Raw genomic sequence first — 27,193 nt, 5'->3', positions numbered from 1 at the left:
CAAATTAGACAAAGCCAAAGTCCTTAGCCCCCTTCTTATAGGACATTACTTCAAGCTCTTTCACCAGCTTTGTTTCCCTTCTCTGGATACATATGAGTACCTTCACATCCTTCTTGAATTGTGGGGCTGAAAACTGCACATAACATGCAAAATGAGTCTGCACCAATGATGAATAAAGCAGGGTGATGCTGTATTCAGCTTTTGACTGGCTGGTGATGCTGTTTGATACACCCAGGGTGGGGTTTGCCCTCTGGGTTGCTGCGGCACACTTCAGACTCCTATTGAGCCAGCTGTCAGCCAGCACCCCCAGTCCCCTTCTGCAGGGCTGCTCTCCAGCCACTTCTCTACCAGTTCACACTTGCACTCCATCCCAGGTGCAGAATCCAGCATTTGGACTTGATAAATTTTATCCCATTAATCATAGCCTGAAACTCCTGTCTACCTAGATCCCTCTGTAAGGCCTCTTCTCCTTTAAGACAGTCAACAGCACTGTTGTTTACTTTAGTTTAGTATAGTCAGCACACCTGCTAATGGTGCATTCAAATCCTGCATCCAGAGCACTGATAACTATATTGAACAGGACTGGCCCTCAAATGGGACCCTGAGGAATGCTGCTGCTGAACGGTTGCCAGCCACGTGAGCCCCATTGACTGCAACCCCTTGAGCCCTGCCCTTCAGCCGGTTCTTGTCCCAGTGCACCATGAACCTACTCACATCATGGCTGGACAACTTGTCCAAAAGGATAGTATGAGGGACAGCATAAAAGCCTTAGTAAAATCCAGAAAAAAACAGAATTTTCATGAGTCACACTGATACAAGGCTATCCGTTGTGTTGGGGGGGGGGGGGTTTGTTTGTTTGGGGGGGTGTTTGGTTTTCTGTTTTGTTTGGGTTTTTGTTGGTTTGGTTTGGTTTTGGTTTTAACACACCCTTTCCCTCCATGTAGTCTTTCTTTTCTGTTTTTTTTCATGCTTTTCCAGGGCGAACAGTTCATTCTCTCTAGTTACTAACCCCTGGCCACTTTGCTGAGTGGATACCTTTCCACCCATTCAGTAACAATGATCTCAGGTTACAGGACATTTCATCAACTACAGAACTCCTGTATTGCATAACTCAAGCAAGTTGAACAGTACACCCATCTTGAAATAACACTAAACACACAAGTTAATTGCATAGTTACTGTGGAAAACAAATCCCCACTAAAATTAATTATTTGGTGACTCTATCAGCAATGGCAGTAACTTGCTTGTTTAACTCAAGATAACATGTTCAGCACTTGTTATTTTCCAGTAGTCAGTCATGTAATTGACTGGTATTTAAACAAAATGATATTTTGGGAGAAAGTTTGCACATAAAATCCCAAGCTAACACAGCAAGAAAATGTCGCTCCTGCTACCTCTCTAAACATTACGGACAACTGTTATAATAACTTATTAAAAAATAAATGGAAAAAATCAAGTAAGTGCCCTTATTTATTTTTACCCATGTTCTGCTGCAGGGCAATGGGGAAAGATGCGCAACTGGGAGAGAAGGAGGAAGAAAAGACTTATTTGATTGATATGTATAAATGAAGATCAAATAGTCTTTTTGGTTTTGTGGTCCTCCTGTGTGGCAAATGATTTGGATAAGGGCAGGTTATTTGAGTTACATGGTGAAACATATGCTCTATCTCATTTACAAAGCAAAAAGACTGCTGTTGTGTCACTTTGAGTGACTAACTCTCCAAACCTAAACTTCTAGTTCTGAGATCAAGACAGAATCAGCTTCAGTTAATGGGAATGGAAATTAAATTACCAACACATCTAATAGTTAGATTCTAAGTTTCTAATGTGGAAATGAATATTTGGTTGATAAAAGAGAAAATTTGATCTTTTAGACTTTCTAAAAATTAAAGAGAAAGCTATTTATTGGTCAATTCTCTTAGAAGCAGTTTTGAATCAATAGGTTTTCCCAGTGGATTCTAGCATTTATGCTTGCATCTCAACAAAAAGAACTATGTTTGGTCTACGTAAGGAACACTATCAAAATAAAGCAGCATATGAATAAGAGGTTGTTTATTCAAATCCTAAAGTGGATACTCCTCTTCCAAGATAAAAACTTATCAGTATTAAGCCACTTCTTTTAGACTAGAGGGCTCCACCAATGACACTGTTACATGGGTACAACAAACTCCCTTCCTTTGATACAACACAATCAAAGGCTTTTTCTGCTTTTATTTTAGTTGAGCTTAACACCTTTCTAGTAAGAACAATGTAGCATTTAAAGCATATTCACAAAGGCATGATTTATCTGTGTTACTGTATAAAAATAAAAATGCATTTACTCATTTTTACATATGTCAGCAATTGAATTGGGTCTGTTATCATTTTTCCTGGGTGTCTGGAAGATTGGGATTCAGTGTCTTGAGTGCTAATGTAATAAAGAGATCTCTTGCAGAAATAGTATCTACTGGAAGTTCACGGCAGCTGTTTTTCTGTCTGTATTTTGTTAAGGTGCTTCATTATTAATGGAAATTCTAAGGGAGTTGTTATCCCATATTAACACATAACAAGAGATTGCAATCTATTATTGAGTCATAATAGCTACTGGCATGGTGTTTTTTTGAGTAGTAACTGGTTGGAGAGCAACTTCTGGACATGTTCCTGCAGCAACACCCACTCTTCTAGGGAAAAGGATTATCAATGCAAATTACAGGGGTGTGTTTATTAAAGATTACTAATTTGAAAAATGAAAAATTTGCTGAGATGAATGATTGAATGGAAAGAAGATTATAAGAATCATGGAAAGCAAAAGAGGTTTTTGTTAAAAGGGAAGTTTGGAAGCTGTAATTGCTAATTTCTTTAGATTTATTCTAAAGTGCCTATTCAAACCTCCATTTCAAGCATCAAGGACTTTTCTCAAGCATCTCAAGTAATTCTATTAGAGATGTCTAATCCGTAGGTTTTTCCCTTGTCATCTAAATTTTTCCTAGAGTCACCAAAAGCCTTGAATAGCCAAGCATGGACATCAAACCTAAACCCTTCCATGAACCAAAATCTTGACATGTCTTTGGAGGGTGTGAGGACATCTGGGGCAGACCCTGAATAAAACATTTCTCTCAAAAAAGTGACACAGAACAGTAGGTTTTTTTTATTCCATGTTATATAAATCACACTCAGTCAAAAATCTCCAGTACATTTTAATTCCTTCTTCTACTGTAGGGTCTTCATATCTGCGTCTCCCATGACAAAAGCTTTGCTGAGTGAGAGTACTTAAACTTCCTTCTGCTGACTCATCTTACTCTAGCTCAAGCTAAAAAAAAATTGTGACATATATTCAAGATTTTATCTATAAATTAAACACCGATTAGAATTCAGGACTCCCCTTTCCCATGTAAATGATCCATTGGTTGCTTGAGGATTCATAGGTCCCACTGCTACTTCTTTCCAAGCCAGTGAATAGTTTCACAGCATTTTCAGCAAGAAGGAATGAGAGTACTCCCTCCAAAGTTAGAATAACTGAATTTTTAACTCTCTTCTTGAGATGGGAGAAACTTGGTTGCACCTCCTCATTACAAAAAGGTACCGGGTTTTCATAATTCTGAATAACTGCCTTGGATGCAATTTGATGGAGCTGGTACTTCCTTCTCCTCAGGAAAAAAATTAATAATCCCTGGTTACCTTTTTTTTTTTTAAAGACAGTGCTTAGGAATGGATTTAGGTTGAGATTTCTCAAATAGGAGGAGGCTGCTATCTGCTCTGTTCCGTCTAACACTCAAATATGGCTCAAGATTAGAGACCTACTGCTCATATTGTGTGCTACTGGTTCCTTATTCTACTTCACATACAGCTTGCATTTTAAAAACATAAATCTTTTTGTACCTTTGAATACAAAATTTTTACAAGGCAGTTCATTACAAACATCAGAAACCTACCTCCTCTTTTTTTGGACAGCGCTTTCAAGCTATAAGCGCTCCAAAGACGAATAGGGAAGTACAAAACCTTTACAGAGCTTAGGCAGATCAGATGAGTCAAAGACCTGATATTACTTCTCCGAATGGGAATTGATTTACACCCTACTGGGAAATCACACCTTAATCTTTGGGCTGGTTTCAGCTGGGATAGAGTTAATTTTCTTCATAGTATTTAGTATGGATCAGTATTTTAGATTTGTGCTGGAAATAGTGTTGATAATACAGGGATGTTTTTTGTTATTGCTCAGCAGTGCTTAGATAAAATGGAGGCCACCTCCTCCTACCCCATCAGTGATGAGTCTGGGGATACACAAGAAGTTAGAAGGGGACACAGCCAGGACAGCTGACCCCAACTGATTAAAGACATATCCCACAAGAATTCTGCAAGGAAGGATTCAGTTACTTACCTTATTTGTCCTGGTGAAATTATCTCTGGCCCCATCTTAGCCTTTTTGACATTTTAATCTTGTAAAACTAAGACTAAAAAGCACAGAAAATAATGAGAATTTTGTCTATAGATGGAATTAGTTCATCTAATTAATTAGTAGCATTAAAAAGCACAATTTCAGTGCATAGCTGACAAGGTGTAAAAATGCAACCCATGAAACTATGCTGATTTTAACCTCTCCTGGCTAGCAGCATTTTAGTGATCCCTGCTGTATTACTTTGATTTTGGGGTTTTAACACTTATTCTTCATGGCTTTTTAGCATGCCCCTTCCTGTTCATCTGCACTGTATTCCCCTCTTCAGGAATCCTGTGCTCATTCCTTGTGCTGACAATGGAAGTTTTTTATCGCATATGAATATTCTGTATTCCTTCTTTCATCCTGAAGCAGTTCTCATGTGTGGACACTTCTTCCATGAATAAATCTTTGTAAAACTATCCCCTGCACTGTAAGGATCAATTCTGAATATGGTATGAGGGAAAAAAATCAGAGACCTGTAAAGAGAGGTAAGGCAGATTGGAACATTACAGAGCTCAGAGGATTTCTGGAAGTTAAGCTGTGAATGGCCTATAATTAATAATAAAGGAATTAAACAAAGTAGTTTCAGGATTTTTTTTCCCCCAGAGATTAAGCCTTCTGATAAATTTCTTCATATAGATTTCTGCATAGATTTCCACATACACAGAAACATGATTAGGGAGAGCTCATGACTTGCATAATGCTGTTATATGGCATAATGCCACAATTTTGGTCTCAGCGTTGCAGCTTGGGAATCTTTATCAAGTTAGGGTTAAACATAGACTATATAGTAGGGAGAGAAATTAAATATAGGTAGGATGACTGTCTTCAGTCCATTGTCTCCTCATGGGAAGAGGTTGCAATGTATTGTCATTTCATTTTATTTGGTAATTAATTTTGTGCAATATGAGTTTTGGGTTACACTAAGGGTTATACTCGGGTTACACTATTGTCTACTTGATCAGACATTGTTCTCTTCTGGTCTGAATAGAATTAGTTCCTAGTTTTCAGTATAGGATAGTTTTGTTTTTAGCATTCCCAAAATCTAGTAGGAATCTACTTAAAATACCTGGACTTTACTGATGACTAGAAGTTTCAAACAGGACAATGTTTGTCCACGTATATTTTATTAATAATATTGAACTAACTATTCAGGCTACTAGAACTGTGCTGTTTTAATCATAGTTAAAGTATGGTGAAATACAGTACAATTTTCTAGTACAGTGGAAGTGTTGTGTTAGTGCTTAAACTGCAGTAGATGGAGATCATCATCCTATTTGCTTAACTGTGCTTATCTACTAATGTTGCCACCACTGCTACTAGATGCTTTCTTATTTAGGTGTCTGAGACCCTAATTGTATTCTCTCTTCTTGCCTTTCCTACAATTAAAGAATCATAATGTTTGCTCTTCACTCACTTAAAATGTTACTCTCCTCTTGTGCTATGGCTTGAGGCTTGATAGACTGAGCTGTCACTGAAATGCTATTCAATGGGTTCTCCTCCTTCAATTGCTTTTCAGAAACAGCAGCTGCTCTCTTGCTACACCTCCATATCTCTTTGCATCCCTATTTGTTTAAACTGTGGCAAGCGAGCATGACAGCAGCCTTGGGATTTTTTGCTTTCTTTTTTCCTGGTAACTGGACTTTTGGGTCCAAATAACTTACTCATCCAAGATGAGTGAAAAAAATCCAAACCTTTCAGACACCACTACAGCCCCCTAGACATAAGCCTCTCAGCATGTTAACTGAAGGAAGTACCAGGTGACAAGTGTGACAAATTCTCCAAATAAAAACTTAAAGCATGCAACTGAATTTAAAACGGAAGTCAGAGACCTCCAGCCCTAAGTATTAAGATGTTCAGAAACAGCACTGTTGTGTGCCTTGATTTTTAATTGCTAATGTACTTTCTCTTGAGGTCCTTCTGCCAAACTCCTTCTTTTATATACAAGTTCTTCATTTATATACAAGTTAAAAAACCCACTTGCTATGTTTTCTATAGGTGTAGTCCTGAACCCTTGTTTTTGTGGTGCATGCAGTATTTCCGAAGTTATCATAACCTGAAGGCGAGGGCATCAAATAAAATGATGACCCAAGAAGATGTGGTAGCTTGATTTTGAACACATGACAAAAATCATAAAAGGAATAATTTTTTTATTGTATTAATTAAGTTGCAGGGACTGTTAAGTTAAACTTAAAATAACCCTTTTAACAGTTGTTGAGGATAATGAATTACCCAGGAGGAGTTAGAGCCTGCTGCTGCCAACTAAAGTGCTTAGAGACTTGAGATAGAAGTGAACGATAAGAAGCAGCTTTCATATATTCAAATAAATTACATGTTGGGCTTGGCTTAATCCTGGCATCAGAATGATCTCAGGGGTTTTCCCTACATTATCTTAGTCTATGATTATGCAAATATCCTTTTAATGTAGTGACTCCTTAACAGGAAATCAGTCTCATACTTGCTCATATGCTCTTATGCTCTTGCAGTCAACAGACGCTTGCAAAATCCTAGTGTGTCTGAGATACAAAAGGCACATTAACTGTTTTAAGTACCAAAATTTTGCAAACATACAATAACAGGACATGCCTGGATATGTCAGGGATATAGCAGATGAATCAGGAAAGAGATGTTTCCTAACACAAAAATATTCTTGGGTTTGAAAGTTCAATCAGAATGCAAATGGTACTAAGTTCACATTTGGTTTCAAAGACTGTAAGGAAATCAGGGGAGGGGGGACAATCTTATAGAAAAGCAGGATTGAAACTGAATAAAACATGGAAATAAGACGAAGCATAAAGACAAAAGAAATGTAATCATTAGTGTTACATGCACAGCAACCTGCAGAGCCCGGGTAATCTACTGACATAGTGCAGTGATGTTGTTTTCAGGAACTGCACTGAAATGGGGACTGTGAGGGTAACCTGCTTTGTCTGGAGAACAGGAATTTAAAAATGACATCTTAAAAGAGATGTTTCATCTGGAAAGACAGCTAGTTGGTATCCTTCGGGAGGTGAGGAACTTAAGTCATAAAAATTGTGCTGTGTTACTTGTGGTAATATTAATATGTATCTGAGTAAGCAGGAGAGCTTAGTTCCTGATTTCTTGCTTTTTTAAATTTCTTCTAGGTGAAATTAGTTTATGTAACCTTTTTTCTTAAAACTACAGGGTTCTAGTATAGAAAGAAATAGCAGTTAAGCATTTGAGGACAAACTGGTATACACTAGTGATATGTACTCAAGGTGATCCCCACCGACCTTTTTTTTTTTTCCTTGATTGAAACAAAGACAGCTAAATCCTTGGGGAGCCTAATGAAATTAAGCACCTAACTTTCCAATGGGATTTAGGGTAGTATCTGATTCATTCAAGCTCTTTTGAAATTCCCATCAAAGTGAACTGTTCAAGGCATGACCTTAAGGTAACACTTGGATCAGCCACAAAATCTAGACTTCCAGCTCTTTGTTTTAAACGTAAGACCTATTCTTTCTTCTATATCCAGTGTATTCTGTTTGTAATTACCAGAAATTACCATCAGAGAAATCGGAGCTAATGTGAGGCTCATTAAAGAGCAAGAATTTATGTTTAACTATTTTAAAAAATTCTTGTTGATCTGGTTTCTGGAGATTAAACCTGTAATTTTATCTGTCATAGATGAGAGAAACTTGCTAGTACAATAGCACAGTATCTTAAAAGTAAAAAAACCCAACACACATATGCAAGTATATATAGAGAGAATGTTTGTAAATGCTATTCAGACTACGTGAATTTCCACGATTCCCCATTAAATCCCATCTAGACAAACCTGCTAAGTCCATTTTCTGTACTGAGCACTAGCCAGTCACTAGTTTTCTTCTGACTGTTCTAGCAAAATCTAGTAGATGCTAGATTAAGTCTTGAGACTATAGAAAAGATTAAAAATTTAATATTTGGAAATGCTTTTGATTTCAATAGATTAAAATCCCAAGAAACAGACAATGGTTGTGGTTACACTCGAGGTTTCACCTCCAAAATAATTTTGCAATGGTGCACTCAGTATGCTGAACCCCTAGCACTCAAATTTAGCAGAAACATGACCCTGTGCTAATGATGTCAACCAAAAAATAGTGAGATTTTATTTATCATCTGATTTACATAGTAAAACCTTGGGTAGTACCAGGATAAATGCCTGACAGCTCTTTTCAAGATTCAGGGACTTAAAAATTTGCTCTTTTAAAAATCATGTTGGGTAGTATTCTGGAGTAACAGCTTTTAACATGAAGCTGGCTTGAAATTAAGCCAAATATACAGATCCACCGACTTCTATGAAAGCTTTAAAGAGCTGGTAGCAAAGCGCAGTCACAGGCACCTCCACACACTCTGCTACAAAAGTCTCTCAGCTCAGAGGGCTCTGGGTCTGTAAGGCACAATTTAAATTTCACTTAACAAGTAGGCAAAGAAAACAAAAACAAAGCCTGCAAGGGTTCACCTCTCCTTAGAACAAAATCTAAATGAAAGTCCAAAGCAACTTGAAAAATGAAGCATTCTCCTAATTTCCTTATTGCTTACAAATCTCTAGAGATAACTCTCTTCCGTAGGAATGCCTAAACTTGTATCTGCTCAGAGCTTTTTTAACAGTTTTGAAATTAGGAAGGATTAGTATCGAACTGGGTATTTTTTTCTGCTGCTTGATACAATAGTAATCCATTTATCGTGCTCCAGGGATTTTTTTACCAATTTGCCATCTCCTGTAAAACAGCAAGAAATTGTTGCAAACCTATTTGCCCAAAAAGCATGGCAAAAAACAACCTAGAAGAAGGCTACTAATGTATTTGTATTGTTCCATTAGACAGTGAGCTTTTTTAATGTTAATTTTTAAATTACAATTTCAGAGATAAAGCAAATAGGATGCCAGTTGTTCAGGCACTACAGCTTTCACTACAGAACATATATTGGCATCATAACTGCTTACTCTAAGTTACGAGTTCTATCTCTTTATGTTTCAAGATGCTGTATTCTGCAGTTTTATTTCCTTCTTGGAAAGCAAACAGGATGTTTTGTAGGAAGTTACTTTTATTGAGAAATGTTGGAACTTAGCTTTTTGGATGAGCCACTTGAAATGGGAATTATGTCATTTTGACATAAGCCTATCTGGTGATACTAAACCTAGATAATCGGCTCAATGGAGATCAAGCTTTTCCTGCAAACATATAAAAATATCTAGCTGGCTTATTAGCCCACAATTCCCATCAGAAAGTGATATACACTTAAAAATTATGTGAGCTTAGAAGTTTTAAATCACATGATCAGTTTTCCTATTTTTGTTCTACATAATTGGATCTGAACTGGAGGAGCTTTCTGAACACTCCAGAAAACAGTAATCATTTCACAAGTTTATGAGCCACCAAAGCTGTAAAGGCACTAATTTCTTTGATGAGAGTTCACATGAGAAGAGTGCATTTAGCTCAGTTCTATATCACTGAATGGGACTCCAAACATCTTGGAATCTTATATGACAAAACTTTTTGACTACTATAGAAATTGGATGTTTTACACAAATTTTAGAAAGGCTACAGAGTGGCAAATTGGAGCTGGATGAGAAAGTGAATATTTGTAATTAACATGACCCTAGAGGAATATATTTGGCAAAAAAACCTTTCCTCATGAATGTTCTTTTATATTTTGTCATTATACATGCAAAATAAACCAATACTAAGTGTAAATATACTGCTTTATACGTTCTTTATACTTACAGAACATTAGTATTATGGAATTATACAATTATGATCTATTCTGAAAGCATCATCAGAATACCACAGGAATTTACTTTTTGCAGAAATCAGGCAGTTCAAATATTTACCACTGACAAACAAGTGTCTAATACTGAAAAAATGTATTGATAAACATACAACCTGCAATAAGGTAGTGATAACCACTATTTCACAATAACCAAGGTCACTCCCCCCCATAATGCTTAAAGATTGCACATTGCAGGTACAGCACTGTATAGTAGGGAAAGACAAACATGGCCAACATTTCCAAGACATTGAACTTAACTGTCATCTCCATGAAAAGGGGAAAGTGTTGTCTGCCATCTCCAGTATCAGCCATCTCATCTTTTGCCCTGGTTCTGGATCTCTTTGAACCCACCTTTGACTTGATCCAACATTTTACCAGTGCCTTATTAGGAAACAATTTAGTAATTTTCTTTCCCCCACTCCCACAGTAGTTTCCTTTTAGGTTGAAGAGTTAATTAACTTCATGGAAGCTCAAAAAAGTGCCAGAGATGATGTAGGGGAAAGTGGCAGGAATGCAAGGCCCCTAGCAGAGAACACGGTCAGTCAGTGCTCACCCTGCCTCAATTCCCCCTTGGGAATAAAGTCTCAACGCTCAATCAGAAAACTGGTCACTCAAGGCTTACACTCAAGGCCACTGGGGAGCCACTGCAGAAGATCTTGAAAGACACTGTGTCATAAATATGCGATACGATGTTTTAATGAGCACTTTGATTAAATCTACCTTAGGGGGGCTAAGCAGAGGTCATAAAAAGCTGTCTTAAAGTTGCAATAAACAAAATCTTACTCAAAGTGAAGGAATGTAAAGATGTAAAAACCAGACAAGACCCAGAGCAGTCTTTCAGTAATAACTACAAAATATACACTATAAAATTATGTGTTTCCTACTCATTATAATGACAATTAGGAGAATTTAAAAATACATATGCTACAGGCTTAATTAAAAAAAAAACCAACCCTATGAACATGGCATGAAGGAATCACAGTTCAAACAATGCTTTAAACTTTATTAACTTCTAATTAAGGGGTTGTCCTCACTTTTTTCCTGAAGAATAAAAGCTACTATAACTTTCAGAAATAGAGAGTTATAACAACTTAAAGGATGTAGAATTACAGCAGGATCAGCCAATGCAGATTGTTGAAATATCCATTTTTAAGGCACACAAACAAAATGTCATGTTAGTTCTCCATAGTTGTTCAAAATCTTTTTTTTGCATCTCAATTTTCATTCCTCCTACTGTAGCACTTGACAGGATTCATAAATAGCAATTCAGTTGTTTTGAAGTCTCCTTTTCTTCTTGGATGTGTTGAACAGTCAAAACCGCCTGCTGGCATCTGTCAATCCCCTGAGTATAACAGCACCCCCTTCTGGCTTCAACAGCATGAGCTGAAATCTGGAACTCCCATCACCATGTAAGAAACCTGTACAGGAGAAACAAGGTAAGAGCGAAAATCTTCTAAAACTAGGCATTCAGTCATAATAAGTAGGCAAAGGAATATTAATGCCACTACATTAGCCCAACCTATTCAACTGTAGGGGCTGAGGTGTAATTTTAGAATGGTTCTCATGGGCCATGAGGTAGTTCTGTGCAGGTATGGCAGCCAGCATGTCTTTATCACTGTATGCACTGGCAGCACTCCAAATGTCTGCTAACACAGAGATTCACTGACAGGAAGCCTCCTGTCCAGCTGCTTCATCCTCCAGTGTGGGCATAAAGGCTAATGATCCAAGTCCCCGTCTGTTCTGGGCTCATGCAGCCTGAGCAACCATGTGTCATTTCTTCTGATGAAAACGTGGTGGGTGCAGTGGATTATCTGATAGCACAACTCTGCAACAAGTTAGCCTATCCTGTTTAATTACGCCACCACTTTGGCCAAGAAGTCCTTTTATAATCTCTGTACTGGAATCTTTTAACTTGCTTACGTTTTCAGGAAGAGGTGTCTCAAACTCTGAAGTGTTATGCTACCGCTGTGTTTTGCCATACCAAGCTGTACATTGCTTTTGTGAGAACTGTTTCAGGGATCCTTCGTGTTATCTGTGTTATCTGTGTGCTTTTACTTTGAACAATTTCTTATGAAAACTTTCAAAACCGATCATTGCTACACTAGAAAACAGAAAGTCAAGGTAATTCGCTGCCTGAGGTAAACAGGTGACAGTAACCAGTGAAACTCTAACTGCAACCAGCCAAGTCTGCTGAAGGAAAAAACCAAATCCACAAAAACCCCCAACCAATCCACCATACAAGTAACACCAGGGATGGACTGATATCAAATCTGATCCTGCAAGATGAAGAACAACTGTGGGTGTTTAGATGTCTCTGTATAGATTATTTTACCATGCTGGGGTATTCTTAGTCCACTGCTTTTACTGGTAATGCTTGATACTGTTTTGTTTTAAAAAGCAATTGCACTCCATGCTGTAAATAGGTGCTAAATATGGACAGAACAAACTCGACTATTAATACATATTTTTTTTGTTGTATTGTATGGAAAAGGAGCTTTATTTCAGGCACAGATATAATTGCAGTGGTAACAAAGCAGACTGGGGGAAGATGAGCAATACTGAAGTTTCCTGAGTGGGAAAGAAGACTGAAGTGATGGTGTCATCTGTAGTCCCTCCCTCCAAACAGATCATCTTTACAGATAAATTCACACCTGAATATAAATGTTGTTGACATTTACAAGATCCCGTTTTCTCCGGCTGGATGTTTTGAAGGATCCAGCCCATGCTGCTTCATCTGCACTGCGATATCAAACAGGTAATCATAACACTCACACCTAAAATTAATAAGGTAAAAAAGTGAAATGTTAGTAAGGCTCAAGTCTTACCATGTTTTATGAAAACTAGTATTTTCCTTCCTTAAGCTTTATATCACCAATGCAATAGTCTGAATGGACAGCTCTATTACTGTTACTTCCAACACTGTGGTATGGAAAGTGCCCAGCATTTTTGTTGCATTTCTATCAGCAGATGAAGTAAATTCCAAAACTGGTACTAGGGAAGACTACACAAACAGTATTGGCAGGTGTCATATAAAAGCAGGGATTGTCTGCAGGTTTCATATGAGGAAGGACTTGTCCATATGAAAGGAAAATGTTGGCAACCTTATTAGCCAACACTGATATGAAAGAAAAAGCAAACATTGGAATTATAGATGAACCCACTCCCAAAAGCTCCCCATACATGCAGTGAGGCCTTAATGTTCTGAATCATTGTCAATGGGTTGAAAATACACATGACATTAAGTTCACTAAGGTTTTGAGGTATAGCAGCAAAAGACAGCACGTTGCTAAATTGTACTCACATCGTTTTGGCTTTTTCCCATGTTCCTCCCCACACGTAAACACCGTGACGTCTGACCAACACAGCACAAGAGTCTGGGTATTTTTCCATTGCACGTGCCATTCTTTCCTTGAGATCCTTCTCTTCTGGTGTATTTTCAATAATGGGAACCACTAGTGTATCATCATATCTGAAAGAAAAATGAATGTTCATGTATTTAAAAAAACCCTGTGCTTGGATCTATGAAGTTTTTCCCTAAGAAAGAGATTCTCCTTTGACTGTGTAAAGATGTTAATAAATTTTCAGCACTAATGATATCTTCTCTTGTGAGTCATGCTGTAACATAGGAATTCTCAGGAACATCTCTCACTCCCAAACACATACTATGCTGGCAATACCTGAGCTACACTTGAGGCACAAAAAGAAAATAACACTTTAATCTATTAGGTGTAGCTGTTTATTCACATATCACTTTGTAGTTGGGTCTCTTTACAACTTTTTCAAACTCTCCATCCTGTATTGGCATCACTTACAAGCTTTACCTCAGATTAAATTATTTAAAAGAATCATATCATGAAGAAGGAAATGAAGCTGTTTGCTGGAGAGCAGAAAAAAATTAATCCAGGTAGTCCAAAAAGCCCCTGGAAGATTGTCCTTCTAAGGCATATAAATAGAAAGTAGAGTCAACACATGAAAAATAAATTCTCTGTGATGGAGTCATTGGTGGGCTACATGTGATCTTAAGAGAGCCTCAGAACCCCAGTTCCAAAGACAAGATTATGCATGTTACTCAGTGGAACTTGCCTAAGAGTTCTTCTGAAGGAGGACTGGGATATTTGGCATTGTTTGAACCTTAATTAACACTGGCAGAAACTTGTTTAAATAGTTTTAATAAGTCCCCACTTCGGGTTCAGGTTTATCATTGAGATCACTTAGATATTTCATGAGTGGATGCTAGTAGTACTTACTTTTATAAAACACAGAAAGAAAGCAATGGTAAAAAACCCCAAAGCAACAGCTTGTACTTCAAATCAAATATTCAGAAAATTAAAGTCTCATCCCTTACAGTTTTCAATGCTGATACTTTCTCAAGGAAGCTATAAAAATAGTGAATGAAAAAAATTAAGTGGCATTTGCAGTTTGACTCATATATACTGATCACCAAAACTAGATTTGAGGCCAAATGAGCTAATGGATTGGCTTCCTAGGTTCTGCTTTCTACGTGAGTTTGGATGCGGGTATAAATAATATAACTGATCCCTAATGATAACCATAAGCTTTTTATCAAAAACTAGTATCTATAAAATGTCAAGAAGACTCTGAATGAGCTAAATACTTGATATGTCTTTAGTTTTATGGAAATATAAGCAGCCTACATTTAGTCAAAACTTAATTTAAAATACCTTGTCATATCTGGATTTTCAAAGCTGTTTACTACTGATCTAATTCTCCTTCTACAGAAGTTGAAAGGAAAATTACTCTGGCATCACTGGAGTCGTATTTAGGCAAAAAAATACTTCTGATTATCATATCTGTAGCGTTTTCGTGGATAGCTTCCAATTAGAAACAACACACTTTCAATCCCTTTCTTGAAAGGTTCCATTTTCTACTATCAAATTTCTTTGGAATTCAACGGGGACCCTTGTGTGAGGCAAGACAGTGGAATCGCTCTAGTATGGATAAATATGTGGTTATGAACCATATAACCTGAAGCTTTGATTTCTTCAGTTTTTCTGGTAAATTAACAGGGTGATACCAGACAACTTGGAGATATGGAACCCGATAAATATTATGTCTCCTGACCAAAATACGATGTCTCTTGACTAATATGTAGCAATATTTGAGAGTTCAAAATGCATATCCAAAACAGAAAATTGATGTGGATGTTTTTAAAACTAGTGTTGTTAGAAAATTCAATACAAGGGATTGTATTTTGCCACATTAAAAATGCACATGCTAATGCTGACAAGAAGGTAAAGGTTGGCAAGTTAACCAAAATGGAACAAAATATGCTTGGGCATAAAATCACATACGGCTTGCTCCCTTGCCAAAGGGCAATAGTTAGATACAAAAATTAACATCAAAAAGTGGAAAGAATTTAACATTTCAATTTCTCATCTACTTGTCACATGTTATATAAATGTTGTTTGCAGATCCCAATTCAACACTCTGTGGGTGGAGACCTCAAAACAAGCCATCACACATAATTTGGAATAACTCAGCACTTACCTCAGAGCTCATCCTTGAAAAGTAATAACATTATCTTTAATGAGCTGTTTATTCTGAATTCTCTTTCAAACTCTGTCAAGTAAAATCTGAAATCCTCTACTCTCTTAACATGCCCTAAACTAGCACAGGCAGTGATATGTGAAGTCCACCCGAATGTAGTTTTCACATGCTATCAATGCAACCTAATGTTGGTTGGCTCCAGTTTCAGCTTAACACTGTATAGATGTGTCAACATCTCAGGATGTAGCTCTTTATTTGGTTTGTTGCTGTAGCTCAACAGACCACAGTAGCCTTGACATTACAATATTTTATCTCAGATCTCTTCCACAGGCTTGCGACCTTACAGAAAGCCAATGACTCATTTATTCCAGAGGTCTTTTTACTTCTTATTCCTAACATTTTATATTACACACTTTAATGCACATAACTTGAATAACTCATCATCTATTTGTATTGTTGAAAACAAATGATCAAATATCATGCCTCTTTTCTTAAATATAGAGAAGTACCTGTAATAGCCTCCCGAAGTACACTTCTGGATTCCTTTTATCATCTCCTGATGGGTAATACGGAACTCAGTCCCTGGGTAAAGAAGGGTAGCCATAACAGCAGCCTTGGAATGAGTATGGATCACTGCACCTGCCCCTAAGAACACAAAAAGAAGAAAAAAAATTTAGAATTAATTTAAAAATGAATCTATTAGAAAAATTTTATTCACATACTTGATTAATTTCCTTTGATTGGGTCTCTTAGCAAACGGTGATCTACTGCATTAGAGGAAAAAATATACAGCAACCTAAATGAAGATATGAGATCATTACTCACCTATAAAGGATAGATTGTCTTAGGACACTAGTGTTAACTTTTAGTTAGTGACAAATTCCAGGAGACAAACTACTTGTACAAATTCAAGGAGAAACACTACTTGTACATTTCTTTACATAGTGCAATGACTGAAACACACTATTTATTTTATCAGAGTTCTGAGATTTTAAAGAATTCCCAAACTTATTTGTGAAATGAAAGTTTAGAGACTTTTACTTTGTTTTTATGTCTTCTTCAATTATCTACTGACTCTCTGAAAAAACATTTGTCATTACCTTACTGTGTCATGATGGAAAAATGGGCAGACAATAATTATAATCTACTTATAAAGTTGCAATGTTGCCATTCCTCAGGTACACATGTAAGCTTCTTGTGCAGGAAGACCTGAAGAGACTTCCTAAATCCTTTCTAAAACAACAGATGTAAATCTTACACAACATCAAAAGCTCACTATTACTGTCCACCTGCAAGAGAAAAGTTTCATACCTTTTTCACCTATTCATAATTCATAATTGTTAATCTCAGCCAATGGATGCAATGGGATCTAAACCATAGCTGCTGGATAGGCAAAACTACTGGTTTAAAGCTGCTGTAAATCCCCCCACAACCTACCAATATATTGCACTAAAAATTAGTGATGATGATCACAAGAATAGCTATACAAGAAGATAAAATTGTAAATTGTAAATGACACTGACAGGATGTTACTACGGATTCTCTTCCATTGTATATATATCTGTGCAAATCGATTTATTTTACAGTTTCATGTTTATTTCATTGTAACTTCTATGTATAAAGAATATGGTATTGAATATCAATTTTGTGGATGTACATTTACAGTGTTTCAGACACGGATGAACTAAAAACATTTGCTACATACCTCTCATAGTGTAGGCGTTCATAAAGAGAGGTGTGCACTGGCTTTTCTTTAGCTTCTTGTGCAGTGGAGGACCACTGATGTCCTGCTCATTCATGTCACAAACAAACATATCTTCTGGCTGTAAGAATGAAGAAACTATTTTGACCTGTGATGACTTGAATAGCTTTGTTTTCCTTCTAGGGAAACAAATACATATGCACCGTATATTTAATATAGAATGTGATTTTAACTTTATAAAAGTGCTGGAATGTACCACATTTATTCTAGCTGTTAATAGTACTTACTGACATTGTGTAATGGGAATTAATTTTAGGTACTCTTTTTATTATGAGGGATTTTAAGCAGGTATTTGTAAATCTACAATTTGCTCAGAAAGGAGACAGCCTGTACCTAAATAACAGAAAACAGATCAAAAGGAAAAGTAGTAACTGATTTAAAAAAAAAAGAAATGTAGATGTATTTTTCCTTCCCCACTTAAAGAACCAACAAAGGACACAAATTAAACTTACAAATAATCTATTCAACTTGTAGAACTATTTCTTTTAAACCTTGCTTTTAGTAGCTTTACATGAATGGTACCTTTGCATCAATTAGATACTCGTAATAGTACAAAGAATTGTCCAGGGCAGTAATAAAACTTTCTTTTTTTAATGTTATTTTAACAGTCAGCAGAAAATACATTTGCAAGAGATTTCCTCACTCACTGCACTCAAGCCACTGCTACTGATAGCACAGAAGAGACCATCATGGTTATCTAATGTACCTCTGCCTGCCTTCCTTGTTCACATCCCCAAACAATGCTGCTAAGCCCTGCGTTTCTATCAATGAAGGGATTCCTTTTACTCCTCATGGTATTTATCCTCAGATCTATGAAATGATAAATCCTTTCCACATATTATGCTATTCTGGGGGAGTTCCTGCTGTCATCAAATAGTAACCATTTACCATTCTCCCCTTCGCTTACATTTTGGGGTTTTTTTTGGAAAAGAGACAGATAGACAAGGTCACCTTTTCATGGGGAGAGCCCAAATATTTACTGAGACTATCAAGAAAAATATTTGTAATCACTCAAATGAAAATAAACAGTGACGAGGCGTTAATGCTTCTTTATGTATGTGCCAGAGTAACTTGAAACTGTGGCCAGACAGCTGTAAAGATACTCAAGCTTGACAAAGAATAAAGCTGCACTTGAGTTCAAATCTCACACAATTTGTGCTTATTTAAAGCAAAGAGATCTTCAAGACTAATATACACTGGCCACTGAAACACATACTGGCTTGCTATGGTAGTGGAGTACTGGGAGAAATCAGCAGTTGTTTCAGTAAGCTGTTTCAACAACGCAACAAGTTTCCAAGTTTACATAAGAAAAAAATGAAATTCTAACCAAAGGCACTTTCCTGTATTTCAGGATGAGCTCTGAGGTAAAAGTACAGCTTAACGTACCTGTATTCTTTCCTTTTGGACTCCTGAAGGAGCGATGTAGATTTCATTCCTATGAAAAGTTGCAGACGGGGAAAATCAGTAAACACAGCTGAACAATGACTTTCCAACTGCACTTGATCCTTGATCCTTGAAAAGGAAATAGCAAATCTAGCCCCTAAGAACTTTCTTGCTCCTTCTATACATTGACATGTAGATGGTCATCAAAATAGAACCAAATTGTAGAAGAGCCTATAAAATCTTTAACTTGCAGGGGTACAAACCCCTGCTTTCACCTTTGTAAGAGGAAGTGCAGCCTTATTGTTCCTACCCCCCAAAAAAAAAAGCCTCTCCCTTCAATAATTCAAATTCTAATTTCCAGAATTCAGAATAAAAATTAAATGAGAAACTGCAAGCAGATACTGATCTGTGGCAAAGCAAGTCACAAAACTATTACTAAAAAATCCACAGACTACCTATAAACAGTAATAATTATCTGTAGCATTCTTCAATATAAATACTTTACTTTTTAACAGTGCAGTTTAGGTTTTTTGTGCAGTTATAAATCTATTTGTATTGATAAAGAGATAACACTGATACAATGAAATTAAATGAAATTCAAGTAGAAGTGCATCACTTCTTGCAAGGTCTACATGAACAAAAACCACAAAAATTGATTTAAATTAAAATTATTTTAAGATGGTGTCTGAATTATTCTCCATATTAGCAAAAAACTCCAACTACATTATCTCTCTCAATTGTAATCACTATTTGGCTTCAACAGTCACACAGTAAATTCAGGAGCATAGAGACATCTAGTGAATAATTAGCCAAGTTACAGATACATTTCCTACAGACCATGAGAAGTTTGTATTCCTGGACAAGAGCAATGGAGCTGGTGAAGGGTCTGGATCACAAGTCTTATTAGGAGAGACTGAGGGAGCTGGAGTTGTTTAGACTGGAGAAGAGGAGGCTCAGGGGAGACCTCATCACTCTCTACAACTACCTGAGAGGAGGTTGTAGCCAGGTGGGGGTCAGACTCTTCTCCCAGGTAACAAGTGACAGGAGAATCGGAAATGGCCTCAAATTGCACCAGGGGAGGTTTAGATTTCATATTAGGAAAAGGTTTTTCACTGAAAGGGTTATCAAGCATTGGAACAGGCTGCCCAGGGGAGCAGTTGGCTCACCATCTCTGGAAGTGTTCAAAACACTTTAGGCATGGTGATTAGGGATGTGTTTTAGTGGTGAACTTGGCAGTGGCAGGTTTATGTGGACTCGAGGATCTTAATGGTCTGTATCAACCTAAACAATTCTGTGATTTTAATTCTTCTAAAAATAAAAACTCTTAAGATGATGTATATCCATAGGGGTAAGATGTCTGTGAAGTACATAAAAATATAGCTTTATCATATTTGTAATTTTTAACATTCATGAATCAACACTGCCAACATTGCATTAATTTAGTCCTTTGCGTGAGCAAGATGACTGAGAGAGCGACATGGAGAAATCAAGTGGTGATTCAGTTACCAATGAAAGACATGCAACTTTTTTTAAAAACAGACTTTTTTCTTTTTAACAAGAAAGGAAAACTCTAATGATGAAATACAGCCTTCAAAATACAAGATATCTGACAATGAATTTTAGATCCATTTTTTAGTATGTTAACTCACGTCCAAAGTGGTATTTTTTTTTCTGAATAGTTGATATGAACAGTGAGTAATGCTGATTAGAATTAGCTGGTAAAACCAGTAGTTATATTTTAATCAAATTGTAATTGTTCACTATTTCCTATGTAACAATTCTAAGATAGTCTGATCTCTGCCTTATAGCTACTCATTTTGTAACAAAGCTACTGCTACTGTAGATATAAAGTAGTATAGTACACACACATAACTATTCCTAGACCATGTACAATATTGATATCAACTAAAACATGTATTTATTTAGGTGTAGTCTGAGCAACCAAGTAACAACTGCTGAGGAAAACTATACTACTGTGTTAGTGAATTCTCTGATAATGCCATTTGTCTTGCCACAACCAACATGAGTCACACTGAAATGACAAAGAAAATAGGCTACATTTAGCTACTGATGACAAATTAGTGCTAGAAAGATCCTTCCAGAGACAGCTTTGAAAACAAAAAATAACCCTCTTATCATTGCTCACATTGTTATTACTGCTCTTGCTTTGCTGGCAAAAATCAAGCAGGGAGGTGAGATGACCTGCACAAAGTCCAAACGGCACAAATATTTGCATTTAGAATCTTTTCTTCTATATAAAAAAATATATATATATAATATATATTTGAATAGCAATGGCTGTGCATGCATGCATGCAAGTGTATATCAGAAAATGAAAAGTCAGACACTCTCAAGTTAGTATCACAACCCTGTGACTGGTGACAGAATTGCAGGCTCTGTGTAAGGCATTTTGCAGAACGAGAACTTTTTTTCGTGGCCACTGAGAGGAGCCCTGTCTCCACAAAAGCTTGGAAATTATGAATGCGGGGAGACAAGCAAATTAAAACACAAAGCAGTGCTTCTTAGTAGCAGATACACACCAAAAATTGTTGCTATTACCTCAGTAGAATAGTAATCTCCTGCTTAAAGGAAACTACTTGCCTGCAAAATGTCTAGGGTGAGACTGATCTCAATTAACCACAGGCATTTGAAAGCCTTGTGCCTGGTGTAACCCACTCTAAATTCCATAGTCAGCAAAATGAAAATGAGGGAATGCATTGTGCTTTGAAGACAATTCATCTACCTTAAACAAAGATAGGAAAAGGACAGAAAAAAGTCTCTCTCTGAAGTTGTCTCTCCCCACTGAAGGGATTGCAGTGATTAATCCAGACTAGTCAGCTCCCTTTTGTGTGGTTAAATTTGACAGACTGTTCATTTCCCCCTCCGCTTTCTTGCTCACTCCTGACTTTCATTTTTCATGGAACTGAAATGCCCTCACCAACTGCTAAATGCAGCCAGCCCCTCTCTAACCATCACATTGTTTCTCTTCCATCATTACTTACCCATGTTTCAAGCTGATTCCTCCACCAGTTCCTGTTACCCAGCCTAAATCATAAAACAGTCTACAAAGCTCTGGGATAAGATTCCTTGGATGTAACTTATCCTAAAAATAAATTAAAGAAATAAATAAAAAACATCAGATATGCCACAAACCTAAGAATTTAAATTCCGAAACTGAGTTTAAAGGAGTAGTACTGTCGTACTGCCATACAACAGTCTAATTTATGTTTTCTGTGAATTTATTTTGCTTGATTTACAAATTTCAGCAGAACAGATTTTATTAGTTGTACATTTTTAAACAGCAGTCAAAAATAGCATAGAAAATATAGGCAAATTATTTTGTGAACTTCATATTCCTACATTTTTACAATATGAGGTTACTTCACATGCAGTTTAGCCAGAAGGTAAATTGCATTATTTTAACATTTCTTTCAGAAGGAAGTTCTTAATTTTTCCATATTCCATTGTTTATTACATCAATGAGTAAATCTGTGTCTATATATTAACCAAAGGTATCTGTAGTGTCAGAGATTCATTGATAGTTAATCTAAACCAGAACCAAGCCAAAACTATTTATTGGAAATCCTAAACATGATCCTGCACTGAATATATACAGCTAAGAAAGCTGTTCCTAACAGGTAGTGGTCTTTAATAAGTGAGTACTACACTGAAAAACAAAAAATTTTGAATATTGGAATCATTTACATGAGAAATGTAACCAGTAATCACAGAGAAAGCTGTGAGATGCTACTTTAATCCATTCTGTGTGCTTGAATTTATGCATGTACATATTGTCTTGAGTATTTCTGTTAGCTTATGTGAGAGAATAAAAAGCCAAAATCTTTCCCCCTTTACCAGTGTAAAAATAAAAATCATATTTGCTTTCACAAAGATCCTGATATGACTGAACCCATCAACCAGGAAATTAAAAGTAGAGAAACAGAATAGTATATTTATGTCAATTCATCTCCCAGGGATGGGGTAATATTTCCACCTACACTACCTCAGTAACACAGACACTTTTTTTCTTGTATGGGTTTCCTGTGAACTGGCATTCAGTTCAGATGCTATTCCTGCCTCCTCTGACTTCCTTTCTATTATTGAAAGTATCTTTTAATATATTAAAAAAATCATCATTTTACTCATTTGAAGCAAAAGAAACAAGACTCTAACCAGCACTCCTGGAAACTCATGAAGTCAAGAACCACAAACTGAACTCTCACCAGTTCACATTACCTGAAACAATTAGGACAGCAGATAAAAGCGTACATGAAGGAAAAAAGACCCCAGGCCAAATAAGCAAACACCTAAACTAACAGTGGAAAAAAACCACGTGAGATCTTCCCCATTCACATAACTGAAAATGAAACCACTACTTTCCAGCTCTTTGTCATTGAAAATAATAAGATAAATGAAGTTTACTCTGACTAGTGAAACATTTTTCAAATACTAATGACTCTGAAATGTACTGTGAACTGAAAACATTAATGTATGTGTCATATGTTTAAAAATATAAAGCAAGCACATAGTATGTGTAAACTATGAGTCCCTGTTTTGTTGTTCTGATTTATTTATACAGAATTAATGGCTGTACATAATTTTTATCTATTCACCTGTCTCAAAACTGAGTCCCACAGTATCTTGTGTTGACTCTTATTCAAAATTACATCCTCTATTTCATTTTTATTTCTAACCTACGTAGTACACTGGTATTTTTTCACTTCGAAGAAAAATTATGTCTCTTCTATTTTTGACAGGTTTATATTGCTATTGTTAATTAAATGTACACAGCCATAACAAAACCTAGATTATAACACTCCTATAGTTGTTACATATTTTCCCTGTTTGATGAATCTAGACATTTACTGAAAAATTCATATCCATGGAAGAACATAAGTGCTTTTCACCACTTATTAAAAAGAATTTCTAGAAGTTCAGAAATTCCTCTCATCAAGAATAAACATAATCAAGAATTTTTTACTATTTTTCTGCAGATTTCCAGGATTACAAATCAATTCACAGAGTTTAACAGCATTTTTCCAGGATAGGTAGATGTTGATGATAACCATAAACTATCTAAATAAAAATATTACTGTATTTCATATCTAAAATTACTGATAATAAAAATGACAGTACTTTCCATAACTACAAAAATGGTTCTTGCTCTAATGAGCCTGGGAGTGAACACATGGGAAAGCAGGAGGCAACTCAACAGGATTATCCTTGTCAAATCTCAGTTGGAAGCACTTTAGAATTTGATTTATAAGTTGAAGTACAGGTGCCACTGGGTATGCCTTCCTTCCTATTTCTCAGTCAGAATCTGGCCCAGTAGTTTTCTGATACAGGTAACATGAACAGTTTAGTTCTCTGTTGCTATGCAGTTGTCATCTTAGCATAAATTTATACATGCTATTAGGTATGAAGAAAAACTCCAAGAACTTCCATGAACTAAAAGAAGTGACTAATTTTTAAAACCATTAAATATTATGTAGAAAACAAATTTGCTGGTAAACTTCTGAACAGAAACTGAGTGGAAGTATTCACTGAAAATTTTCAGCAGTCAAATCTAAAAAAATGATTGTATTCTACAAGCCTGTGTTTGCTCAAGGAAAAATATTTTTTTCCTATTTTATTCAAATCACTGTACCTAATATTTCAAAACCAAAGCAAAACAAACCCACTCTCCCAACCCAAAACCCCAGAAAACAACATGGATCTAATAGAATGAAAATGAAGGCAGTCCCAGGCTGCTTGTGGAACAAATTCGTAAAGGTTTTGGGGATAATTTGCAAAAGGTGTAAAACTGAACTACAATGTGGATATTTTTACAGATTGTATTAAATAAAAATAAACAGTGCCTGAATTAAGTATCCCCCATTCAGAAATTGCTGAGAAATCACGTATTTTCCTCAGAAATAAGCATAGACTGCACAGATGAAATCACACCACTGATACATCATATTGATGGGTAGTAAACCATGATGAGGTTTCCTTGAATAGCCATGAAGTGATAAGTCTGATGTGGTAAAACAGATCTGTGCTACACTGTACACATGAAGTGAGAAAAGTACAACAAATAAGCTGGGAGATATCTGTTTAAAATCTGTCTTCAGCATAGAAATGGATCAAATAAATCAAAATAGAAAAAATAATGTCATGAGTCTTCAAAAAAAATTATTTTCTACAACACGTTCAGCACCACACAGTGCAAAAGGGAGGGTATTTTTAGGTGAGAAACAAAATAATTCTAATGAAGAGACAGGAAAGCAATGTGGTGAGAATTCCTCCTCCGCTAAAAGCTTTGGACTGTCAGTTTTTGTAGGAACTACGAACCTCCCACTGAAAATGATAATGTATGGCCTTTTCAAATTTTTTTATTGCAGTAACTAGAAGATTTAATAGTTTTTTAAAATGACAAATGATTAGCTGCTCTACTGCCCACCTTAGTCATTTATGCCCATGAAAGGATGTTTCCAAGACAAACGTTATTTTAGCAGCAAGAATCCACATTAGAGGGGAGTATTTTGTCAATACCCACAAAAGAGAGGGAACAAAAGCAAAAGAAAAAGCAGCACAGCAAAACTGGCAGGCAGTTGGTTAGTTGGTACCAGTATCTTTGCTGAAATATTTAGAAAAAAGTGCTGCTGTCACTGCTGTCCCCCATCACTCCAATACCCCAGTGACTCTAAAGCTGAATGCTGAGTGATTCTTGAGGGTCTAAAGGTTGTAAGAATCAAGCAAAGGGGAATTGGGATTTTGTGACACCTCAAGACTGTCTCCTGGCCCACAGAACCACAACAAGCCGAGGCTTTGCCTAATGCAGTCCCTCTGAACAGACAGAACACCTGCACACTGTTGCAGCTGCTGGAAGAAAATGCTTCCAGTTGGTGTTGGACTTGCAGAACGAGATGAGGGGAGGCACAGGTGCAAGAGCACAGCAGTGGTTCTGAGGCAGGAGACAGGGAAGGTGAATTAATGGAGATGGCAGCCTGGGGCAAGCTTGACAAGGTTTGGAGTGTCCTACTTTAACCTCATCTTTACAACCTCCAACAATAGCAAGTCACAGGATCCTCAGGCAACCCATTTAACTGTTCCAGGTTAGAAATATTTTCCTAATGCCTACCCTAAACCTTGCTTGACAAAACTTGAATCTGTCCTCTCTTACCTAACAGTTATATACATAAAAAAAAGGGTATTCCCTTTCATATCTCTAACAACATTTTACATATTAAGACAACGACTCCATTTGCCCCTCATTTTATTTTACGACCAAGGAGATTCCTTCCCTCATTCCTAACAGGCCACATTACCCAATCTGCTGATTATCCCCATGTCCCTGCTGAGGTTCATACTGGTCTCTCGACCAGTGCCACACGCAACCCAGAGAGGTACTTTGAGCCCCATCCAGGTCATGTTTCATGTGCTCCAGCACAGTGTTTGGTTCCTCTGATGAAGCACAGCACTGCCAACTCACCTTCTGGTTGTGATGACGTATAAAACCCCAATCAAAACCAAAAAAATCACCCAAACAGAAAAAATCACAGAACAAACCTAAAAAATCCCAGTTACCATAAAAAGGGCCACAAGTCCTGTAGCTGCAGGCAAACTGACAGCTGGCAACGTTTTGGGAACTGCAGGGAATTTCCTAATATCTTGACAGAGAATCACAGAACTCTTAGGGTTGGAAGGGGTCTCTAGTGATCATCCAGTCTAGTCCCTCTGCCAAGGCAGAGCCACCTGGAGCAGGTGACACAGGAACGTGTCCACGTGGCTTTGGAATGTGTCCAGAAAGGGAGACTCCACGACTTCCCTGTTCCAGTGCTCTGCCACCCTCAACGTCAGGAAGTCCTTCCTCATGTTGAGGTGGAAGTTCTTGCGTTTTACTTCATGCCCGTTACTCCTCGAATACTGGAGGCCGAGCGTGCTCAGCTCCTGCCGGCTGCATTGCCCGCTGGCCGCCGGGGCACTGCCGGCTCACAGTCAGCTTGTCACCCACCAACACTCCCAGGTCCTCTCTAACAATTAGCAACTACGAAGGCACATGCTAATTACGGTGGTTCCACGGGCAGCCCCGGCCCCCGCGGTCGCTCCGCTCCCCGGACCACAGGGGGACCCCCTGCCCCGGTACCTGCTCCGAGTCTCCCGCCGCGGCGGCCATGGCGCGGGGTCCTCGCTCGGGGGCCTCTTGCGGGCGCCGCGGGGCGCCTGCGGATCGCCGGCCATCCCCTGACCGCAGGCACCGACCGGGACTGGGGGGGATGGAGAGGCCGGGCGGCGGCAGTGACAGGGGGAGGTGCGGGGCCGGGCGGGACCCGGGTGTCCCTGCGGTTGGCGTTTGCTCGTGCCCGGGGCAA

At 37.4% G+C, this 27,193-nt stretch overlaps 2 protein-coding genes across 2 annotated transcripts in view; one reads left to right on the top strand and one right to left on the bottom strand.

Moving 5' to 3' along the window:
• The window catches only part of PDHX (pyruvate dehydrogenase complex component X), a 173,812-nt gene that overhangs the window by 112,103 nt on the left and 34,516 nt on the right, over positions 1 to 27,193 (top strand). The window lies entirely within an intron of this gene.
• Positions 8,318 to 27,112, bottom strand: APIP (APAF1 interacting protein). The gene is made up of 8 exons (XM_051804149.1): positions 26,968 to 27,112; positions 21,842 to 21,942; positions 18,843 to 18,891; positions 17,400 to 17,517; positions 16,204 to 16,339; positions 13,488 to 13,655; positions 12,838 to 12,960; positions 8,318 to 11,604 (listed from the first exon to the last, which is right to left on the bottom strand). Exons 1-7 carry the CDS (start codon positions 26,995 to 26,997, stop codon positions 12,861 to 12,863), a joined length of 702 nt encoding a protein of 233 aa, XP_051660109.1. The 5' UTR covers positions 26,998 to 27,112; the 3' UTR covers positions 8,318 to 11,604; positions 12,838 to 12,860.

Source organism: Manacus candei, unplaced genomic scaffold, assembly GCF_025592945.1.
Source record: "Manacus candei isolate 608988 ecotype Guabito, Panama unplaced genomic scaffold, ASM2559294v1 h1tg000060l, whole genome shotgun sequence".
Taxonomy (NCBI): domain Eukaryota; kingdom Metazoa; phylum Chordata; class Aves; order Passeriformes; family Pipridae; genus Manacus; species Manacus candei.
This window is presented reverse-complemented; position numbering and strand designations above follow the sequence as displayed.

Coding starts and splice junctions, on each gene's coding strand:
- APIP (XM_051804149.1), bottom strand. CDS start 26,997: ATGGCCGCCGCGGCGGGAGACTCGGAGCAG. Junction 16,340..17,399: donor GAACGCCTACACTATGAGAG/GTATGTAGCAAA, acceptor TTGTGTTCTTAG/GGGCAGGTGCAGTGATCCAT. Junction 12,961..13,487: donor TGGGAAAAAGCCAAAACGAT/GTGAGTACAATT, acceptor TATTAATTTTAG/GTGTGAGTGTTATGATTACC.